The sequence below is a fragment of the Otolemur garnettii genome, unplaced genomic scaffold, assembly GCF_000181295.1.
Source record: "Otolemur garnettii isolate 467f Iridium unplaced genomic scaffold, OtoGar3 scaffold00076, whole genome shotgun sequence".
In the NCBI taxonomy this organism is placed as follows: domain Eukaryota; kingdom Metazoa; phylum Chordata; class Mammalia; order Primates; family Galagidae; genus Otolemur; species Otolemur garnettii.
In genome coordinates this window covers 3,984,244-4,005,705 of record NW_003852471.1, presented here as the reverse complement: position 1 = coordinate 4,005,705, position 21,462 = coordinate 3,984,244, and the positions used below count along the sequence as shown (strand labels likewise).

Here is a 21,462-nt window from a genome sequence, read left to right as displayed (position 1 = left end):
ATTTATTTATTTTGAGACAGAGCCTCAAGCTGTCCCCCTGAGTAGAGTGCCATGACATCACAGTTCACAGCAACCTCCAACTCCTGGGCTCAAGCCTCCCAAGTAGCTGGGACCACAGGTGCCCTCCACAGTGCCCAGCTATTTTTGGTTGCAGCTGTCATTGTTGTTTGGTGGGCTTGGGCTAGATTTGAACCTGCCACCTTAGGTGTATGTGGCTGGTGCCTTAGCCACTTGAGCCACAGGCGCTGATCCTAGCTGTAATATATTTAAAAGGTATAAAGATGATATCTTTAAGAACCTTTTTATTTTGTGATTCTCTTGGGCTTTGGGTTACATTTTTTCTTGCTGAGAAAGATCTCTGTAAATTCTTGGTTGTATCTATTAGTTTTTTAAATGGAAACAGTTATTGAAAACTCAATTGGAAGCCCTTAAATTGTGAAGGGGCCTTAACAGCTCTTGTCACTGGAACTGCAGTGGCATGTGCTTCTGGAGTGGCTTTTTCCACATGGTTGAAACACTGAGGAGCAACTTCTCTCCCGCCTCTCTGCTCTGCTTTCTCTGTGGCATTGGTGTGGCTGTCAGTAGCATCTGAGGCTGTGTGCTTTCTTGTACACATTCAGCAGGGCCCTTTCCCTCATCGTTCCAAGCAAGGATCCTGAGATTCACTCTGATTGGGCTCCTTCAGTGCCATGAACCAGTGCCTCAGGCCAAAGGAAAAAGAAGGGCTTGACTGGCTTACAACCCAGAGCCTACCCTGGAACTGAGAACCAGGAAGGGGAGAGAATGCCAGCTGTCCTCTGAGTCAACTGGCAGTCTGGGAAAAGAGTCACCACCCACAGCAAAATCAGAGTATCTAAGACAGAAGGAAAGTTGCTATGTAGACGACCAGCAGTTTCCACTATGTTTGAATTAGGTTTTGTTGGGCACACCAGGGAGCTGGGTTCCTGGACCACATGGCAATAGAGGGGCAGGGAGGGAGCTAACTCTACTGAGTGCTCTTATGACTCTGTGCTGAGCGTTTACCTAACATTATGCATTTACTATTGATAATACCCTATGAGGTAGTATTGTCACATTCTCATTTTATGCTTGAATAAATGAAATCTTGGAAAGATGAAAACTTGATGATGCTGGTTTTGAATTTTCCCTCTAAAACCAGCCATACCTCCCCCCACTCAAAGAAAATTAAGCAGAATCTCCTTTTCCCTTTCTGTTTCTCCACATGTGTATTGTATGCCCACACTTTTGCGTATGCGATTTAGAGCACAGAAGGGGTGAACAATGTCTACGTGGAGTGAAGGAGTCAGCCTTTGGGCGTGTCAAAAAGAAATGTATTAGGTAAAACACTTGCTCAAGAATAGTTTCCCCAATGTTCACTGAGTTGCTAAAATTCAATTTAATCAAACCGTACCGGTTCTACATGGCATCTAATACTTCTATATCCATTATCAGCAGAACAATTATTTTTATACCTGGAAGTATTATACATTTGCCATTGCATTGTAGATATCTGAATCAAGTCTTAAATTTCTGATCTCTTACATTGTATGAATGTCATCCTAACTGGTCAGGCAGATGTGAAATCCTGACAGGTAGCTTCTTACTCTATTATTCTGTCTGGGGCCTTTTATTTCTGTAACTCTGCATTATCTTGTTGAGACAGGCTTTTAACCTTATTTTAAAAGGAATTCTGTCTTGTGAATGAAAGAATAAAGCTGGCAACTTGGCAGAAGTTTGGTAAGAGTAAGGAAGTATATTTATCCTAATGAGATTTTCTCCTGGCAAATACCGTGTCCGGCTGTAGCAGGAAGCAATCTTTATTGCTTCTTTAATAGTGGAGAGCTGGCCTTCCTTCCCCATTCTGCCATGGGAGATGTCTGGAGGAAGATGCTTTCTTGCTCTCAGTGATATTAAAACCTCTACTTAGCTGGTGCAACTCGCTAGTAGACCCAACCCACTTTGCCTCGGAAGTGCTTATTTATATTTGTCAGATTATCTGGTAACTAACCAAAAGGCAACTTTTAAACTTAGCATGGTAGAGTGGAATGATTTTCTCACTTTTTCAACAGTTTACTACCTGGTAAAGAGGAAGTTAACATTTTAAATATTTATGTTAAGATTTTATTGTGTTTATTTTTTAAAAGTGAATTTATTTCAGGTTAACGTGAGGGCACAAAACAACCAGGTCAAAATATTTGATTTTTTTAGGTAGAGTCCCTCTTGCGGTTATGTCCCCCCCCCAAACGTGTTCCAACACAGAGCATTTGTGCCTAAATATGTTAGAATGAGTGGCTTCTAGTACATAAGCCTCTGACATGGCCACAAAACAAATGGTATTGGACAGCTTTGGGTTTACCATGACAATGTACGCAAACTTCTGCTCTCTGATAAAGCATTTGCTTTAAAACAAGATTGTAAACCTTTGCAGAAGACTGACGTGGAAGGAAAACGTCTCATTTTCATGCTGTGGCTTGTCCAGCTCCCCTCCGCACTTCCACACACATGGACACATCTCCCTGTGCTTCAGGGAAACACACGCCCGGGTATGGGGCAAAGGAAGCAGGAAGGAGTTAGTGATGAAAAAGGTACCACATATTGTCCTTCTCAGGGACTGGGCTCTCCTCAGGCCCAGTCCTGGTTCAACACAATCCTTAAGGGCCTGAACTGTCAAATCCTTTCATGACTCACTTTGTGTCACATTACTATGAGGGGTCTTCTACCTCTGGGCTATTAAAAAACAGCTAACATTGCATAGCACTTACAGTGTACCTGGTAATGTTCTAACCTGTTCTAGTAACATGTAGTAACTAATCTATTCCTCATAACCGTCTTATAGAATAGGTCTATTATTGTTATTCTTATTTTGCACCTGAAGAAACTGAAACCTAGCAAAGATGAGTAAACTGTTCAAGGTTACCCAGCTAGTAAGTGACGGAGCCAGCTGTGTGTCTCTGGTCCACTTTTGTCCACAGAGAATAGTTCAGTAAGTTAGAAATTGCAGAGTTATGTATGTCCAGCAAAGCAGACCAGGAAGCCCAGATACAGCATAACAGGAAACATTGAAAGAATGAAATGCTAACCGTAGAACTTGGGAAACCTATAGGAATCATACTCTGTTTCCTGAGGTCACGACTTCACACAGGTAGCTGCCCAGTGCGCATGACCACATAGCCCTCCTGTGAGACACAGCAGTGCGGACAGGCCCTTCTCCCTACCTGGCCTGCATTGCTTTTCACCTTTCACACATAAACTTCTTTTTTTTTTTGGCAGTTTTTGGCCAGGGCTGGATTTGAACCCGCCACTTCCGGCATATGGGGCTGGCGCCCTACTCCTTGAGCCACAGGCGCTGCCCCATGAACCTCTTTTGATGTAAGAAGTCAACAGGACAGATACATAGAATGGTGGAGAAAGAGCTCATTAGTTTCCAAGCTGACTTTCACTCCTGAATTACCGTCTACAGGATAAGTGCTGAGTAGAGAGAGAGGCGCCATGCTGAACAGGTGATAAAGAAGGGGTGCTTGATTCCAGTTCAGATCATCAGGAAACACTGGTGGACCTAAGAGCAGTGCTCTTTCAAACTTTTCATTATGCTTCCCAGTCCAAAAAAAAAAAGAGCACAGAAGACGTGCCAGTGCCGAAGATACACCAAGTGGCCAGTGGGAATGATTGATTATAGATTCTATTGTGTCAATGTCAGTAACCAGGTTCTGTTAGTTGCACAATGTTTATGGGAGATGTTACCGTTTGGGGAATCTGGGTGAGAGGCAATAGGAAGTTTTTGAACTATTTCTGCTACTTTTTGTGTCTGCAATTTTATCAGTGGAAAGGTTAAAAATAGATGAACTATACACAATAAATAGAAACTGTAAAGAGGACGATATAAAATAAATAGACATAGGAATGTTTTCTCCCCATCCTGCAATGGATTATCTGTCACAGCCCACTTTGGGGGACACTGAGGAAAGAAGCCTGGTTCTGCACAGCTTGTTAAGAACAGGCAGGTGGGGGCTCTGGAGCTGGTGTGTTTTTAGAGGGATCTGGTGAGACACGGGTTGGTATCTGATGATGGAACCCAGGCTGGGAAAACTAGCATTGGTTGTGCGTTCCCAAACCCAAAGGACTATCTTTGGCCTTTGACAGCTGTGATCATATGTAATACCAACCACTCAGTACCACTGGCACTTTTATCCTATTGGTGTGGTTATTGTTTTAATCTTTAGCTCTGTCGACGTAATACATGCACATTTTTTGAGAGTCAGTGCTAAAAGGCTTGTAAGAAAAGGCAGCAGTCCAGCTTGGCACCTGTAGCTCAGTGGCTAGGGTGCCAGCCACGTACACTTGAGCTCGGGCCTATCAAACAACAATGACAACTACAACCAAAAAAATAGCTGGGCGTTGCGGCAGGCACCTGTAGTCCCAGCTACTTGGGAGGCTGAGGCAAGAGAATTGCTTAAGCCCAAGAGTTGGAGGTTGCCGTGAGCTGTGATGCCACAGCACTCTACCAAGGGTGACATAATAAGACTGTCTCAAAAAAAAGGCAGCAGTTCCTTGAACTCTGCCTGTACCCTAGAGGTAACCACTTTCAACACAGATAGCTGTTTACCCCAGTGTTAATCTCTGTATTACTGAAGAATGAAGAATGTTTCTGTATTACTCTCTTGGTTTGGCTTTTTGAGACATAATCTATTGACCTTCACTAGAGGTGAGGATTTTAGGTTCCCCTCACACACCCTTCCACCCTCACTATCTTGTTAATATATCTATATCTTGGTTTGGAGTTAAATTCTTATTTTGTGTTTTCATTTTTCTTAGTGGCTTAAACAATGCTTTACTGCTCACAGTGGGGTTGATGGGCTTGACTGGGGGGTTCTTGCTTGGCTGCCCAGAAGTTGCAGTCACACGGGGACTGACGCCAAATATCTGAGTTTCTTCACTAGCACATCTGGTGCCTGGGCCGGGACAGCAGGAGCAGCTGAGCATTGCTGGGCATTTCTCTGTCTACACGGTGCCTCCATATGGCAGTTCAGGGCTTGGAGAATAAGTGTTAAGAGTGAAAGTGGAAACTGGCAGCTTCGTAAGCCCGGGCCCCCCAACTAATATATCTTCACTTCTGTCTTACTGATCACAGAGCTTGCCCAGATTCAAGGGGAGGCGCTTGCACTTCAGAATGGCCAAGTAAAAGATGTAACTAAATCGTTAGGGCCTTTATCTTGTTTTTAAATCCTTTATAGCACTTAGCATGGTCCTGGGTATAGTGTAGCTGAGAAAGAAACATTTGATTGCTCTTATTTCTTGAAATGCGATAGACCCACCACCGACCAAATTAGAGGTTAGGATCTAACTTCTAATTCTATCTAAATTAGAGGTTAGTTAGGATCTATTCTATCCAAATTAGAGGTTAGTTAGGATCTATTAACGTACATTTTTGGAGGAAAACTAGGACTAGGAATCAGAAGAACCGGATTCTAGTTCTAGTTCCTCCAGTAATTAGCTGTAACATTTTTATGTCTATGTCTTGCTATTAGAGGATGTTGTAAATTTAGCCGAATTAAAATTTAAAATTGAGTAATTTCTCAGATGTTATGCGGTGCCAATCAGGACTCTTAGAATTCTCTGATTCTGTCCTTTTTAGGACCTGTTAATTTTATCACCTCCTAATTTTTTCCAACAAAGAGAATAATATTAGATAGTGAGCACATGCTAAATGCTCATTATTTATAGACTAAGAATAAGAGAGGCAAGAAACAGAAGACCTCCAAAGTCAGATAAAGAAAATACAAGAAAAGAAAATTACCAGCTCATTTTGTTTATAAATGTAGGCACAAAAGTCCTAAATTAAATATTAGCCTGCCAGATGCAGTAGGATATTTAAAGTAATAATATATCACGAGCAAGTGAAGTTTATTGCAGGAACGCAGATATGATTGATTGCGTTTTTCATTTTTATGCCTTAAGTGCTTAGTGTCCACTGCTGAGCAAAGTAGTCTACAAGGATTGCCTTTCCTTTTGTCTATAAATTTCCATTTTCGTTTGGATCATTAACTTAGTTTGATTTGGAGCTACAGCCAAGGCTTCCGTACTTTATGCACAATTACTCCCCATACAGTTTTCCACATGGTCAAGCTTGGAGAAATGTAGTTCCTTTGTTTTCCTGGCAACTTCCCTCTGGGATCCCTCTGTCCTCCACCCACCTTGGTTGCTATCTGTGCCCTGCATGGCCCTCCTTCCCTTCCCATCATCTGGGAAATTCTCCTCCTTAATGAATCAGATCTCATGGCTTCCATTTGGTGGCTTTATTCTCTCTTTTTAGCATGAAGCACATTTTCCAGTAGTTTCTGAGAAATTGTATTTGGGAGATAGGAAAGTCAAAGCGCCATTATCTTTTCACTCTTGGTTGGGAATTTGCCCATCATGTTTTTGCTTAGAATTTGTAAGGCCTGCTCCATGGTGTTGCTGTTCAGAATCCCTAAGTAAACTTTTTTTTTTTTTTTTTTATCCTTCTTGTGTGTATTCTGCTAAGTCTCTGAAATATTTCAGGATGCTTTTCTTTATCTTTTAGCTTGTGAAATTTCATATAATGATTTCTTATTATTGTGTAGGTCTCCACTCATATGCTGGTTGCCCAGTAGACACTTTCAATCTGGAGGCTCATGTTCTTCAGATCTGGACATTTTCTTGTATTGTTTTGTGATGATGCCTTCTCTTCTATTTTATCTATTCTCTCTCTAGGGATCTTTGAAAAGATGTTGGATTTCTTGGACAAACCCTGATGTTGTTACCTTTTCACTTTTATTGTTCATTCCTTTTTTCTTCTTTCTTTTTACTTTCTGGAACATTTCCTCAACTTCAATACCCAACATCTTTATTGTCTTTACAAAATTTAGTCATGTATTTTTAATCTCTAAGGCTTTTTCTAGTTCTGTGTTGCTCTTGCTCTCTTTCCTCTAGTTTCTGTCCCACTGGTGCCTTCTGTTATGTCACCAAGTATATTAATTATAGTTTCTTTGCACATTTCTGTATCTCTCACTTCTATATTACTCTGTTTTCTTTCCTTCTATCTATTCGAGCTCTTTTTTTCATATTTCTTTGAATGTCAAATGATCCTTGTTCTGAATGTTTCTGTTCATATTTAAGAATAAAGGCAATAAGATTGTGCTTGGACAGTACTTGTCAGCTGGTACCATTCACTGTGGTAGCAATTAGGGAATTTTCCATTTTTTCCCCCAGTGGAGTTTTCTTCCACAACCATGTCAGTAAGTATCTGTTAGAACTTTTCCTAGGATAATTTGCTCTCCAAGATTTTTCTAAGTTCTGCTTGGGGAAGGTGTGACCTGACTGCTGATGACCTGGACATGAAGGACAGGAGAGGTCTGGGGTCCCAAGCTTCATCATCTACCTTTCTTTCTTTTTTTTTTTTGGCAACTTGTCTCCACCTTACTCTGAGTCTGGGGTCGCTCAGATTAGAATCTGTCAACTCAACTTCTTCTGTTAATTACCCTCCTCTTGCCTCCTTCATTTGACTGCAGACTTGCAGATATGGAACTTTAATTCCTCCATAACATCTTTCAAACACCTGCTTTGCTCCCAGTTCCCGCCTCACTCCATCCTCTGTGACATCAGTGTCTCTAATCGCTGAGTCATCCTGAAGTTGTGAGCTATGTGTTAACCTGCCTCTCATCTCAAGGCACTTAGAAATGCCTTTCTTCTTTTCTGCTAAGTCTTTTATGACCCCTCAATCCCTTTTCCACTTTCATATATAATTGGTCCAGGTTTTCAGTTTTCTGCTACATTCACGAGAAATAAAACTTCTATTTCTGTTCCTTGCCCTGTGTGTTGTTTATTGGGTGACTTTTTCGTTTCTTAAAAGAAGGGGATAGAAGTGTTTTTACTTCTTCATGTTAAATACAGATGTTTCCTGACTTTTTTCCAAATGAGGAAACTGAGATTGTTGCCCCCTCCCTATTTCACCAGCTTTGCTCTTGTGATCTCCACACTGCTAACATGGTCGCACAATTCTTAGTCTTGATCTTACTTGACTCATTGGTAGTGTTGGATATCGGTGATCATTTCTCCCTCCTGATGTGCTTTCTTCATTTCTTCCTTGAGCACCACATTCTTCTCCCCCTCCTCTCAGCCTGCTAATTTTGGAGAGGCCCAGAGCTCAGTCCTTGGTCCTTTTCTTTTACATCTTTTTTTTTCTCCATCAATTTTCAAGGCTTTAAAAACCATTTACATATAGACAACACCCTAATTTATATCTCCTTCCCAGGCCTGTCTCCTGAGTCTCAGATTCAGTGTCCAGCTGCCTACTCAACAACTCCACTTGGGTATCTAAGGAATGTCTCAAACTCAAGATGACTAAACTCCGCCCCCCAGCTTTCCCCACCAACCAGCTCCACATGGGCAGTCCTCAATCTGCTTCATGGCAAATCCCTCCTTTTGGTGACTCAGGCTTACATCCTGGAGTTATTCTTTGATTCTTCTCTTTCTGTCACACTCTTAACTAATCCATCAGGAACTTCTGTTCAGTATTTATCCAAACTCACCCTCTGTCACACTTCCACAGCTGCCAACCTCATCTGAGCCATCACCTCTCACCTAGATTGCTGCAATCCTTTCTAAACATGTCTCCCCGCTCCTACACTTGCTGCTGTGATTTATTCTCAATCCAAGGAGGAGGAATACTTATGAAAGGTAAGTCAAATTACATCACTTTTTTTAATTGAAAATTCAGAGGGCTCTGGAAGATCTGGTTTCAGTTGTTTCTCTAAACATGGTTCCCTCTGCACCCCCTTACTCTGCTAAAGCCATACTGGTGTCCCTGATGCTCCTTAGATGTGACAGGCTCCTCCCAGGCCAGAGCCTTTGCACCGCTCTGCAGCCAGAAGCAATCTCCTTAGCTCTCTCCTCGTCTTTCACTGACTGCCTCAAGTCCTTAGTCAAACCTCACCTTCTCAGTGGCTACCCCCAACTTCCTGCACCTTCCCACCCTCAGTACCCTGAGGTAGCTCTCCTTTCTTTCTTCATAACATCAACTTCTAATATTCTGTATGTTAATTTTTTTGGTTAGTTTTACTGTTTGCTTCCGGTCTCACCTGCTGAATCAAATGTGTCCCGTAAGGGCGGGGATCTTTGTCTATATTGCTCCCTTGTATCCTCCACACATGCTGTGATATACAGCAGGTGCTTACTAAATATGAATATGAATAAGTGAACACGCCAGGTTTTGGACTTGAGTGTTTTTACTTTGCTGTGTCCTTCTCTGGGCTATCTGAGTGCTCTAAGGGGACATTTAAAATATATTTTTTAGGGTTTTTTTGAGAAAGACTCTTGCAAGATTTGATCTACACTCAGGAAAGGAGTAGAGGAAATGGATGGGTGAAACAAAATTTCAGACTTTTACTTTCCTAATTTTTTCTTTTGGGTTTACTTGTCTCCCACTTTTGCTTTCTATTAAGTTTTATGTGAATTCTTATGTCAGATGGATTTTTATCTTGTCTCATTATATAAAAGCATTCATTTTTAGGTGTCCTTGAGTTTGTTCCATTTCTAAAGCTGCTTCTTTTTAAAAAACCAATTATACAACACTTTCCTTTTATTCACAAATAAAGGAGAATATTAGTAATAATAAGCTTTCTTTCCCTTCCTACTGCTTCCTGATGAACATCTCTCTCATGTACTGGCCCTTAAAAGAAGCCAGACTGGTTTACTTGTATAGGTAAATTCTGGGCTGATTAAATTTAGCGTGTAAAGAGTTAACTGTAAGAGTATCTTGTTTAATTATCATTAATTTTGGATGACTGGCTTCATTGAAGCTAGTCACAACATAAGGTCCCCTTCAGAACTTAAAACTAACATAACTTAACATAGCGATTCATTTAGAAAGGTAGTTAAATCCCAGGCTACAGAGGCTGGGATTTTTGTGGCTTATAAGTTTTCTAGAATTTGAATGTTGACAAACATTTGCTCACTGATGAACACTTAGACTGGTCCCACAACTTTCCTGTCTACTCTGGAGTAATACCCAGTCATGAGGTTGTTTTAAGTCACAAGCACACTCTCCACTGATTTCAATCTAAACTTCAGATGAGATTGGGTGCATTCAGGGTGGTATGGCCATAGACTCAATCTAAACTTCAAATGAAAATCCTTCTTCTTTTTACAAGCTGGCACCAGTCTGCAGTAGTATTGAGTGCGGTTGCTTTCTGTATTTCTCTGCTTTCTGTATCTTCCTCAGCCCCCATCCTTTTGGCTCCACCCACCACCATCCAGGAGATCCTGGAGGATAAGACCCACTGTCCCAGAGACATCCTTAGGTCCCTCCTTGCCACTCTCAGGAGGGCCACCCTCTCCCAGCTGTGACACCAAGACAGATGGTCAGCCCTCCTCTCCACCCCTAGACTTTCCAAGCATGAGTCCACTCCTAGGCCACTATGCTTCTGGCCACTGGGAGATGCCCACCCCAACCAGGCTTATAATGAAGGGGCAGCCCTCTCCTCTGCTGGAGGAAGAAGGAGCTCACAGCATGGTTTTCTTCAGATACACCCTTCTGACTAGATCCTCCCTCCTCTATTCTCTCAATTTTATATTCCTGAAGCCAACAAGGGGACTCCAGACTCACTGAACTGAGCATGGAGGAGGGAGAGAAGGGAGAGACCTTCTTCACAGGAGAATGCCAACTCATGAAGAAAGATGAGTTGATGAAATTAGAAAATCGCAAAGCCAGAGGTGCAGTCATAGTGGAGAAACCTGGAAGACATCACCCCAATTCAGGGGTCCCCCTGGACAGGGGCAGGACTGATAATGGCACACAGTCACCCTCTGGGGCCCTCAGATACGGGGAAGGACTCAACATCACCTGTGTCGTCTTCCTACTGGGAATACTTAATCTTAGTCTCATCATGAGAAAATGATCAGAAAAATCTAGATTAAGAGACATTCTTCAAAACAAATGGCTTGGAGTTTTAAAAATGTCAATGTCATGAAAAAGAAAAAAAAGGCAGCGGAACTGTTTTAGCTTAAAAGAGATTAAAAAGGCATGACAACTATATGCACTATAGAAGTTTTAATTAAATCCTGGACTGACCTCCTCCTCTGCAAAAATTACACATCCATTCTATCAAGGACATTTTAGGAAATTTGAATACGGTTTATACACATATGTATTACATAACAGCAGTGTATCAGTGTTAAATTTCTAGGGTGTGGTGATTATGTTATGGTCATATAGGAGAATGCCTTGTTCTCAGACGTACTGAAGGAAATATTTATGAGTGAAGTGTTGGGTGTTTATTCTCTCAACTTTTCTGCAGGTTTTTAATTTCTCAGAAAGAAACAGTAGAGGGAAGAAAGTGTTATGGAATCCACTCTTGTTCACTTCCTTTGAAAGCAAAATGGAGATTCAGCACCTGACTCTAAAATTTCACTTCAGTGGTGTCTTAGTGTCTGGTTGGAACTTCGACTATCACGTCTCACTATGCATACATAGTCCTCAAAGTGTATACACATGGGACAACCGTCACTTCAAAATATTTGTACAGCGCATTACATTTGATGAAACATTTCCACTTACATCATCCCATTTTGTCTTCACGACAATCTTGAAAATAGCTGAGGAATATAATATTTTTACTCTTCCTATTTTATGAGTGAAAAATTGAGAAGCAGAGAGTCTGTGCATCTCAGCCAAGTTCACCTCCCTAAGACTAGCACCCTCTTCTGATTCAGCAAACTCTACTCTTCAGCACACATATTATATACCCAGGAGAGGGTTTACAAAGCCACTTACTCTCTTATTATTTTGTTTTATACAGAAAGTAAGAGCACAACTTGAGGGCTTTGTTTATCCTGTCAGGATTTTACATTAGCCATGAGATGGGTGGCTGTGCTCCCCCCATTAGATCAGAGTGCCAGGAAGCTGTCAGAGTGCCAGGCAGCTGAGCGATGCTGGTCTCCAGCCCTCTGTGTATCATTACAAGTTGGCTGCGGCACGATGAGGAACTTATAGAAACGAACTCCCCTGAGACTGAGTTGACATCCCCTCGGAATGTGGAGTTAAATCTTGTCACAACTCCAGATACCTCTCAGGGAAATGACAAGTCACAGAAGGAAGTACACATGAGTCACAAACCCACAGCCCCAGAATACTAAGCAGTTCTGTTTTTCACCTGTCAGCTGGGGTGAGCAGAAGCAGTCTGTGTTCTCTCTCTCTCTCTCTCTTTTTCCTTAACTAACTAAATAAAAAAAGAACAACCTAAGGAGGAAAGAAGAAGAGGAAGAAAGTGCCCTCTCTGCACTTAGTGAGGTCCACAAGCTTGTTGTGACAGGACAGCAGGCCCAGACACGTGCCCACCTGTTTCTCCTTCCTAATGACGGGGGTTGGATCTCGGCTGCCTTCACTTTGGGGTGAAGATGTGAAGAAGGAAAAAAAAGGAGGGAAGGAGGAGAGAAAATAGAAGAAGTAGATAAATTATATAGAATATAACCACGTTCTTCTCCAGGAACTTCCTTTTCAACCAGGATTTAATGGAATGAGGTTGGGAACATTCGATTTCCAAAGAAAACACAAAATAAAGCACCAGATGACTACAAATTGTTTTCTGGAGTAGAGTTTTCTTGAAAGTCATCGCCTCACATATTTTCTGCAGCCTTGACAATCTTAACTTCCCAGTATGTTCTAGTAGAGGTAAGTTTTCCAAAGGGCCTGCTCTTTCTATGGAACCCAGCTGGAAAATACAATTTGTTAACCGTGTTCCTGATAGATGCATGTCAGAATGATCCACATTCAGAATTTTGTGGGTCTCTATCAACACGGGAAATTTCAACAGGCCTAGAGAACTCTTCAAACCTGAGGCCGCATCAATAGCTAAGCATGGGAAATTCTGTGATGTGCCTTCGTTGTGTTACTTAAGATTATTCATCTCTGCTCAAGGAAGTAAGAGGAACAAACAAGGAAGATAAATTAAACTGGATGAAGAAGCAAGTGGCTTGTGAGGCACGGGCAGAATTTATGTAATGTGCAGGGTAAGACTAAGTGGTTTAGTGCCCCTTGAGTCATAGCGGCCATAACAAAGTAGAGAGTTGTGTGCTGAAGATTGAGAGGGAAAGATGTGATTTTTCACGAACATCCATATTCACACAACCAAACCCTTGAAAATATGCTAACTGTACATAGAGCTTATGAGGACTTAAATAAGGTCTTAAGTCAGTCACCCATTGGTGGCCCCCATTCTAGCCAGAAGAAATCCTCTCTGTGTAAGAAATGCAAATACACATTCTCTGTTTATCAGGCCAGCTGGTGAACTGATGGCCAGGGCCCTGTCCCCGAGTTTTTCCCAATACAGCAAGTATGTTCCTAACCCAGGCACCTTCTGGGTGTTGAACCCCCTCACTCAAACCTCAGATCTGACTCTTATAATCCTACCACCATGTGGAAGGTCGATGTGACCGAGATAAGAGAGAGAGAGAACAGGTTCCACGAGTACTGGCTGTATTCTACCCAAAGTGTTTTAACTGTCTCTGTATCTTCCCCACGTCTTCTTGCATTTAATTTTAATTGATTCAATAAAGCACGAGAATCATGCATCTTGATTTGCTGTGTGAGTCTTTCTTGTGTGAGACTCTGGACAAACTGGCGGTAGACTTAGAGCCGGCTGCATCTGGGTGACTTTCTTCATGAAGCACTGCAGCCATCCTACGTGAACAATACCGATCACAAAAATGATCATTCTAAATTTTGAGTATTTGGTAGGCAACCTCCTAGGCCCTTTCTGTGCATTACGTGGAATCTCAAACAATCCTCACAGTAACACTGTGGAGTAGATCTTATTACTTGTATTTTACAGAGAAAGAAACGGAGGATAAGAGAAGTTCAGTAACTTACCTAAGATCAGTTAGCTAGCAGGAAAGAGGAGCTGAATTACGGTCTGTCTGTTTCTAAAATCATAGTTTTATATTTTGGGACAGACCAAATCATCCCCTCTCCCACCTACGTTTTCCCTTCAGGTCTTCCTTGGTCATCTCTTTGAGGCTTCGCCACCCCCATAACTTCCAATCCCCCTCCCAGGATTACATTTTTCTCCATTCTATTATCTATTAACTATCTATCTATGTAGATCTATCTATCTATTAACTATCTATTTAGTTACCACCTAAAGTACCTTCCTTACTGATTTCTTGTCTGTCTCCTCAACAAGAAAACAATTTCTGTAAGAGTCAAATGTTTGTCTGATTTATTAACTTCTGCTTTTCCCAGTGCCTAGAACTTTGCTGGGCACACAGTAGGTGTTCAGTGAACAGCAAATGGATGAGTGAGTTGATGCTACCACTGAGGTTTTTCTAGAGACACTTTTGAAAATAAAGTCATAGGCACAAGATTATCTTTCAGGCTGAATAGATTAACCTTAGAAAATTTATGTGAATCAACTGAAAGGGCATCAAGGGTTTCAAACAAAATTATAAGGAAAAAAAAAGGACTAGAAGAAAATTATGCTGCCACCTCCATGGTTCGACGCTTATGTGATCTCACCACAGACCCTGGGCAGCCCTGCAGCTTGGCTACCTTTTAAAAATTTTTATTATATTGTAATTTCAGAGCCTTGAACTTCTCCTGTGGTTACCTCAGAGAAGAAGTTAGAGACAGGAGAATTTTATATGTTTGTGTTGTATGGTACATTCTACAAATGCAGATTGTTTGTTTAGTTGTAAGTGAGGGGCCAATCTGCACTGCTAACCTCCTTAGACAGGGCTTCATGTGTCACCTCTATTTTCAGATGAACTGAGCTTCAGGGAGGATAAGGTTCGACAGTTAGCAAAGCCAGAATGCAAAGCTGTGTCCATCAAATGCCCAGTCCACTCTGCAGAAGTGATATTCCAGTGAGGAAGCCACAGCAAATAGAAACATGAGATTTCCTAAAAGGCTGAACCAGAGCCCGAAAGAACCCAAGGAAGACTCGGATATTCCCCACTGTGATTTCTTAGGATGAAGGAAATGAATTTCTCTTTTTATGATCTCACGCATTCAGTAGAGAATAAAACATCAGCTGAATGTGTCTGAAGCGTCAGTACAATTGGTGGTGAATTAACGGTGAAATGAAAATACAACTGCATTAGTAAAATTGGAACATGGGTTTTTGCTTCCAGTTTGATAGGGTTTGACTCATCTTCTTGGACTTGAAAATCATTTTCTCCAAATTAATTTCTTGAACACTTAGCTGTCCCAGCCTCTCATGTCAGAAGGTTAAATTGATCTGACGTACAACAGAGGCCCTTGGGAGCACTCTGACCAGTGTCATAAATGAAATGTGTTAAATGATTTTAATTTGATATAGTAATTCTCAGGGGCAACTGCACTGCCAAAGACTTCCATCCATTTCGGCTCCCTTGGGAAACAATCAGTTTTGTAGAGTTGCACCATCTGGATGCTACTCTTACTGCAGATGAAGAGAAAAGGGAAGTAAGAGTGTCCTGGGGCTGTTTACTAACAAACTCTCCTCAACATTGTCTTGAACTATGTTGAACTGGACCAGGTACCAGAATCTGTATAGATGTTAGGAAACCAAGATAGGTTTTCAAGTAGAGAAAAATGCAATTGGATGTAACTTTAGAGCTTCATTTGTCAATTGCTCACATGCTTGTTTACTCATTTGTCCATCAACCATCCATGTAATAAATATTTCTTGAGCACCAACTCTGTGCCTGAGTCTCTCTTAGACTATAAATAGAGTTTATCTCCCATGGTCCAACACTTACACATATGATAGCGACTAGCTACATGTGGTTATAGGACACTTGAGATGAGGCTACTCTAAATTAAGATTTTCTACTGTGAAATATGCTGGCCCTAATTGAGGTGTGCACAACTGATTTCTAAGACTTAGTGGAAAAAAATTTTTAAATATTTCATTAGTAATTTTAATGAGTACTACTTACATGTTGAAATAGTAATTTGTTGACATATTGGGTTAAATACAATTATTATAATCAATCTGACTTGTTTCTTTTTAACTTTTTAATATGGCTAATAGAAAATTCAAGTAGTATATGTGGCTATTTCCAGAAGGTTCTTCCTGCTATTATTACATTTTTGTAGGATAGGTTGAGGGTATGTTTCAGGAAAGATAAGAGGTAGAGGGGTTGATCTATTGTGGTTAAATGATAATACTAGGTTTTAAATGGTTAAATTTTTGTTCTGAAAACTCTCTTTTACTTTGCAAGTTAAATATCTTGGTCCAGTATTTTGGAATTCATAAAATGCAGGAAATTTGGGATGCTGCAATATTTTATGCTCTCCGGCATTTTCTCAGTTGTCATTGAATATCCTGGATTGCTGAATAGCCATAGATTCCTGCCTGCACATGACAGCACCAAAATAAGAAAAATTGCTCAGAAAGAAGAAAATATTGTAATTAAGGAATTGCGTTATTTGATATGATGATATTACGGGAGTCGAGTCAAGCTAACTTTGGTCTTGACTCTCTTATTGGAAATTGAAGACATCTGGGCTGTTTTGTGTCTGTACTCATCTACTAGCAGGAAATAAATAACTTGACTCTAATCAGTATGAGAATCATATGAAATGACTCAGGAATTCTAAGATATTAACTAGTTTTGGCAACAAGCGTGAAATGAAGACTCAATTCCAAATGGTTTTAAAATTTAAAGACAATTACAATTTAATTTAATTTAAAAATCATCCTATTCTCCGACCAGCAAGTTAATGAGCTTTTTCTTTCCTTTTAGAAAAGCTACAGAAGCTGAAATGTGACTCCTCTTTCTGCTGTTGTTCAAAATTGGTACAGGTTTACAGGCTCCCTTCCCAGAGTCGTGTCTCATCACTTCTGAGAGCAGGGAGGAGCACAGACAGAGACATTATCCTGGTGTTTGGGAGTGACAGAATACCAAAGGAAACATCTCCTGATACAGGTCCTCAGATACACAAGTGCTCCATCTCCCTCCATGTCCAGCAGGACTCACGTTGGTCTGAACTTTCTCTTGTCTAATGAGCTTAGGAGAAAATTTAGAAATAACATTGAGGGTTTATGAAAATGAGGGAATTAAGAAAATGAGTTTCATAGAGCACAAGAATCTGTCAGGGACTCTAATGGGAGGAACGCAGTCTCATGAGACAGAAGAAATGGGATGTGGGGCTGATTTTTTCTAGGATTGGAAAACAAGTCCTTGTTGCCAGATATCGTAGCAGAGACAGATGGCGTGGCAGATGCCGTGAAAGAAAAATGACTTACTACTAGGTGAACCAGAAAAAATAAACAAGAAGGACCGAGGAAAAAGTACAAAAGTTCTCGTCTGCTGTCAGGCGCATCTTCCCGTCGCCCTAAAGGGTGTAACTGTATTGGGTAGGGTTGCAGATTGCAAAGTGTCTCAGCCTTTTCTCTATTGATTGCACATTTAGAATTTGTAGACATTCTTTGGAGAGGACTCACTTTTAGTCAATTGATTTTCTAAGAAGGACGGTATGGCAACAACTAATTGGATATATGATGCCGATATATTATAAAGAAGATGCTGTAGTTAATTTTTTTTGGGGGGGGGCTCCATTGGTTGTTACTTGATAGGTAGAAACTGGATGGAACTCATCTTGGTTTATTTTTAATGTGCTCCCAATTAACATTCGTGGTACGAACCACATGAATGCAGTTGTTATTTTAGAAACATTTAAATGGAAGTTATTTAAAATGCCTCTTAGACATCCCCAGGATGAGAACACACATGACCCTTGACACATGCATGGTTTGTGTCTGGAAACTCTGCAGTGTCCCCAGGTTCTGGGACCTGACTCTTGTGATCCATGATGGAGAAGAACTGGTACTGAGTTGGTCTGGGCATTCTCGTTTGGAAGGTGCTTAAGTCCCCTGGGTTTTAAAAGGCACCTCAGCAAAAGGAAAAGGTGTGCTGTGGCTCTATAGAGTTGAATAAAAATAATCTACAAATGCTAAAAGTTTGTGGATCTAATATATGTGGATTTAGAGTATGAAAATCCAACAATATATGTTTGGCAACCACTGTTGTGTCACTGATATCAAATGGAAATGGATGCCATGGAGCCTAAAATAACCAATGTGAGTTGTTGAAACAAGAAAGTGTTTGTGTGTATGATGTTAAGGATTGTCCTGCCATTCCTAAAACAAAAGGAGAACTGGATAACTACCTAGGGATGTTTTGTTCACTACCTTTAGAGAAGAAATTGGATAATCAATTAGACACTATAGAGTAACATTCACTAAAGAAGAGTTACTGTAGGATTTTCACAGGTAGTCTGATTTTATGTAAAATTTACCTTATGTATGGTTTTGGAAATGATAGTCCTTTTCAGGTAGACCCCATTGTACATGTACAACTTTTATCACATGCACCATCTATAAAATCAGGGGGAAGTGAATCCTAACAGGGAATCCAGAAAGCCCTCATACACCATCCCTCCCCCCCCCCATTTTTAGAGGGGTAATGTGCCCAGTGCCACCTGCCAACCCTTGTCTTTTGATCTTGCATTTCTTCTGTCTCCCAGGTTGGTACTTTCCTCTGTGACAGGGGAGAAGGCTGACGTAGAGAGTTTGCCTCCAGAGATGAGTGTCAAACTCTGGGTTTCCACTGGGCTCACCTTGCAACAGATGAGTATACCAAGGTTGAGGATGAACATTTTCTGAAGGCTGGGAAAACTCGCATGGAAGCTATTTCAATCCGAAACAAGTTCTGTAAGTGGAATTGTCTGTGAATATCCCTGTTAAGTCCTCTAGAGTAAGTTCTAATGTTTGATAGCAAAGTAGGGTGACTACAGTTTTCAAAATAGCTAGGTGAGAAGACCTGAAACGTACCCAACACACGGAAATAAGGGCTTGGGTGATGGATACTCTAAATGCCTTGACGTGGTCAGTACACACCCTACTCTTGTGATAAGACTTCACATGTGCCTCCTAGATGCGTGTGATGCAACAACAATAAAGCTCGGAGCTTGATGCACCTGCCAGGGCGGGTCCCCTGCAGTGGTAGGGAGGGCAGGCTACATTCCACCACTGATGGGTGGTTGCCCTGGCTACATAAGGCCACATTCCTTGACCTCATTGACAAATGTCAAAGGCCCACTGTTTAACACTCTTCACCATGCTTCTGGACTTGGACAACAACTCGCGATAAAATAGCTCCCTATTCTGCTTTGTGGAATTTTATGTAAAAAACTTAGGGAAAATGTAAATTTTCCAAATGCCATAGTTACAAACTCCATCTGGCAGCAGTGATTTTTTCCTTAACGCTTTGAAGCTCCCTTTTAATACATTTCAACATGTAATCAATATCGATATGAGACATCATTATCTTGCTACGACCACCTAATTTAGCTCTCAAAGGAGAATTTCCTCCTTCTTCTATGGGTACAATGCAAATTATGATTTCTGTCTGTGAGACTCCTACATTATGTCCCTAAATCAAAGGTAGCGGGTAGGATAAAAAAAAATAAACCTTAAGTGTTCTTCTGTCCCATACATGCTGTAATTGCAAACAACGTGATGTAGTTCCAGAGAAGGAGGCAGCCACTAGGCACCCCAAATAAGAAGCTTTTCCAGTCTTTTATAGACTCAATAAGTGGCATTTCCTGTGACACTTTTGCTGACCACATAGCCTTTACTGCTCTGTTTTAGTGTGTCACTGAGAATTGCATGACAATCATATTATCCTTACAATAAACACTTCTCATACTAACAAAAATGTTTCTGATTTGGTTTATCGCACACCTACTCTTTGTTTGACCAAGATATGCAGCGTTATGTCATTTCTCTGGGTCATTTCCAACACTGACACTGCTTTCTAAAAAAACTAATATACACAGAATCAAGAAAGCAGAAAACTCTGGGAGAAAATTAGATATAAAGATATATATAATGTATATAATATAATATTATATTATATATATAATATTTCTGTGTAGTTGGGAAAGAGATAAATGGCAAGGAAAAGGATTTTCATACTTTTAAAAAAAGTATAGTACTTCAATTACTTCTCCTTCTGTAAACCTATAGCACGCATAAATCTTCACAAAACCCACCTTCTAAGGCCCTATCCTTTGAATCACCAAGGTCAAAGATACCGTCAATATGATTTTATGTGGATTACAGTCTTCTAATTCTTTGAAAATTGGTCATCTGCATATGTGGTAAAATGCAAATAACCAGAACATTTCTTTTTTTCCTCTTTTCCCCAAATAGCTTCGTTGTCAGTCACCTAAGTGTTAATCCATATGATTGTCAACTTCAATTAATAGGCACATTCTTTTTAATTCCTCCTCCCAAACTGTTCTCTTAAGCAATCTAGGCAGGTTCCAAAATTAAATGTAAATTGAAGAAAATCTGGTTCTGAAAGCTTCCAATGGAAAAAGCTTAAAGGACAGGCTTCAAAAAGTTGTAATAGAAAGGGGATACGATGTTGCAGCTCTTTGACAACCAACAGTCCAACTAAGATGAGGCAGTATTTTGAAGCAGTGGCTCCTATTGAAACTCAGCCCGCGGCACTGCTTAGCACTGCAAGCTAATCAGACTTGAAGTTATTATAAAAGAGAAAAACCCTTGGAGGACTTACTCTGAAATAACGATGGCTGGATTATGAACTTCCCCTCCAATTAATTTTATTGTTTTGGTTGATGAGATCACAAAAGTGAAATGAACCTGGAAAAAATGAGTACTGTAGCCACAAACCTCAGGCCTTCAGCTGCTCGGTAAAGGAAGCTGAGGGGGCAGCCCTGGCTCTGGGGAGAAATCTGAGGCTGGCAGGGAACCATCAGGAAGGCTTTTAGTTTTCATATTTGATCAGATCAGTCTGAATATTTTTCATTTCCTAGTGCGAGTAGAATACACTCTCAAGCCAGAATCAATGATCCTAGAGTCGTTGATTAAGTTTCTTCACTCACCTTCCATGGGTGTGTTGCTGTCTGGTCGATTTGCAAAGACCACGTCCACATACTCAAGCTGCAGCCTCTGGAGGGACCCCTTTAATCCTGTAGAGAGAAGCAGAAAAACCCCAAGTCCAAACATGAACACTATTAGGAAGAGTTGAAGTTTGGCTCCCTTCTAGAATTTACTTTTTTTAAAGACAGAGTCTTACTCTGTTGCCCCAGGCTAGAGTGTGGTGGTATCAAAGCTCATAGCAACTCCAAACTCTTGGATTCAAGGGATCCTCCTGCCTCAGCCTCCCGAGTAGCTGGGACTACAGGCTCCTGCCACAGTGCCTGGTTCATTTTTCTATTTTTAATAGAGACCGGGTCTTACTCTAGCTCAGGCTGGTCTAATACTCCTGAATTCAAGAGATCCATCTGTCTTGGCCTCCCAGAGTGCTGGGATTACAGGCATAAGCCACTGTACCAGGCCAAGAATTTGTTTTTGAAAAATAGCATTGGCTTAGTTTCAAAAATGCACTGAATATAATGAAGTCTTAATTGGCCCCTAGAACCTCCTCTCTCTC

At 40.9% G+C, this 21,462-nt stretch overlaps 1 protein-coding gene across 5 annotated transcripts in view; it reads right to left on the bottom strand.

Annotated features, from left to right (window-relative positions):
- The window catches only part of KCNAB1 (potassium voltage-gated channel subfamily A member regulatory beta subunit 1), a 385,822-nt gene that overhangs the window by 38,947 nt on the left and 325,413 nt on the right, over positions 1-21,462 (bottom strand). For 3 of the 5 annotated variants that reach the window (XM_003794131.3, XM_003794130.3, XM_003794129.3), the window contains exon 8: positions 20,912-20,998. The exons of the other annotated variants lie outside the window; for them this stretch is intronic. In XM_003794131.3, the coding sequence (XP_003794179.1) occupies positions 20,912-20,998 (87 nt within the window). The remainder of the gene's footprint in view (positions 1-20,911; positions 20,999-21,462) is intronic. 5 annotated transcript variants of the gene reach the window in all.